General features: G+C 47.7%; 1 protein-coding gene across 1 annotated transcript in view; it reads right to left on the bottom strand.

Moving 5' to 3' along the window:
• The window catches only part of SRPRB (signal recognition particle receptor, B subunit), a gene marked incomplete at its 5' end in the record, with an annotated part of 6,672 nt that overhangs the window by 2,702 nt on the left and 2,689 nt on the right, over nt 1-1,281 (bottom strand). The window contains one exon of the mRNA XM_010073693.1: nt 455-509. Within this exon, the coding sequence (XP_010071995.1) occupies nt 455-509 (55 nt within the window). The remainder of the gene's footprint in view (nt 1-454; nt 510-1,281) is intronic.

Raw genomic sequence — 1,281 nt, 5'->3', positions numbered from 1 at the left:
TGTCCTGTGCTGAGGACCCCAGAGCTGGGAGCAGCACTGCAGGGGGGTCTCACCAGAGCGGAGCAGAGGGGGAGAATCCCCTCCCTCAACCTGTTAGCAGACCAGGAAAACCAGGCGTTCTCTCCCTAGCTCTCAAGCTTTGCAAGTCAAGCCCTTTTGCACCACAGCAGCCCCACAAAAAATCCCCATGCCAGTACAATCGAGCAGAGCTACCAAGATCTTCCCACCACCCACAGCAAGTCTGACATTTGGAAGCCAACGCTGTCTGTGCCTACTGCTTTTTTGTGTGCTTTAACAAGATGCAATCTTCTCTCATCCGGATTACCCCTACACAGACAAAACAGACTGCTCTTTTTCTTCAGTGAACTTAGATATGGCTCAAGGAAGCTCACCGAGGTAAGAGACAGAAAGAAGAGAGAAGTTCAGAGGGTTTAAGATCCAATTTCATACTTACAGCTCCTTCTCCAGCTGCTGTTGAATAAGTTTTGCTGATTTTGCCATTGTGACATCTAGACAAAGAAAACAAAAAGAAATTCGCTCTTTAGCTTCATGTCAGAATTCAGAACCTGGTTCCTCCTCCTAAAGGTCCAGCAAGGCCTGCTCAGACTGTGCAGTCATGAGTTACCAGGACAAAGACAGCAGGGTCTGCCCTAGGATGAGGGACACGGGAGCTCTGGGTGAGCAGGCACGAATGGAAGCACCCCAAGAGTCTGATATAATGTCGGGAATTGCTTTCGTCTTGCTGGGCAGTAAGTTGCTTCAAACAGAGCATGGGGTTTGATGTCCCACCCACAAGGCCCAGCACTCTCACCCCTCCTGGCATTACAGAACTCAACACAACACTTTTTAACTTATGGCATGTGGAGCCACGAAGGAGGCCTCAGGCTGCTCCTGAAGTACTGCACCAAATAACTAAGAAAACCAAATCTGATACTGCCCAAAAGCTTCAGACTGTTACACAGGGACCCACACCTTCACTGTAAAAGTTGCAGGGATCTGAAAATGTAGTCCTTTCCAAAAACTGGATGTTCCTGCTAGTCCAATCAAGAGAAAACATATAATCTTGGCAGCTAAACAGCTGTCTGATTTTAACACTGAAGCTACCAAGTCTGTACAGATAGTTCATTACGCTCAAGTCGACCCTATTTTCTGCTGCTTGCAGATTCAGGAATACAGTTCTGCACAAGCAGAAAGCCACCTGTTTGCTTATTTCAGCACACCTAAAAAGCAGTGCTGCTCCTCTGCAAAGCTATGACCTGACCTAGGAATTCTTCCAACAGC

Source organism: Pterocles gutturalis, unplaced genomic scaffold (genome assembly GCF_000699245.1).
Source record: "Pterocles gutturalis isolate BGI_N339 unplaced genomic scaffold, ASM69924v1 scaffold31112, whole genome shotgun sequence".
In the NCBI taxonomy this organism is placed as follows: Eukaryota; Metazoa; Chordata; class Aves; order Pterocliformes; family Pteroclidae; genus Pterocles; species Pterocles gutturalis.
This window is presented reverse-complemented; position numbering and strand designations above follow the sequence as displayed.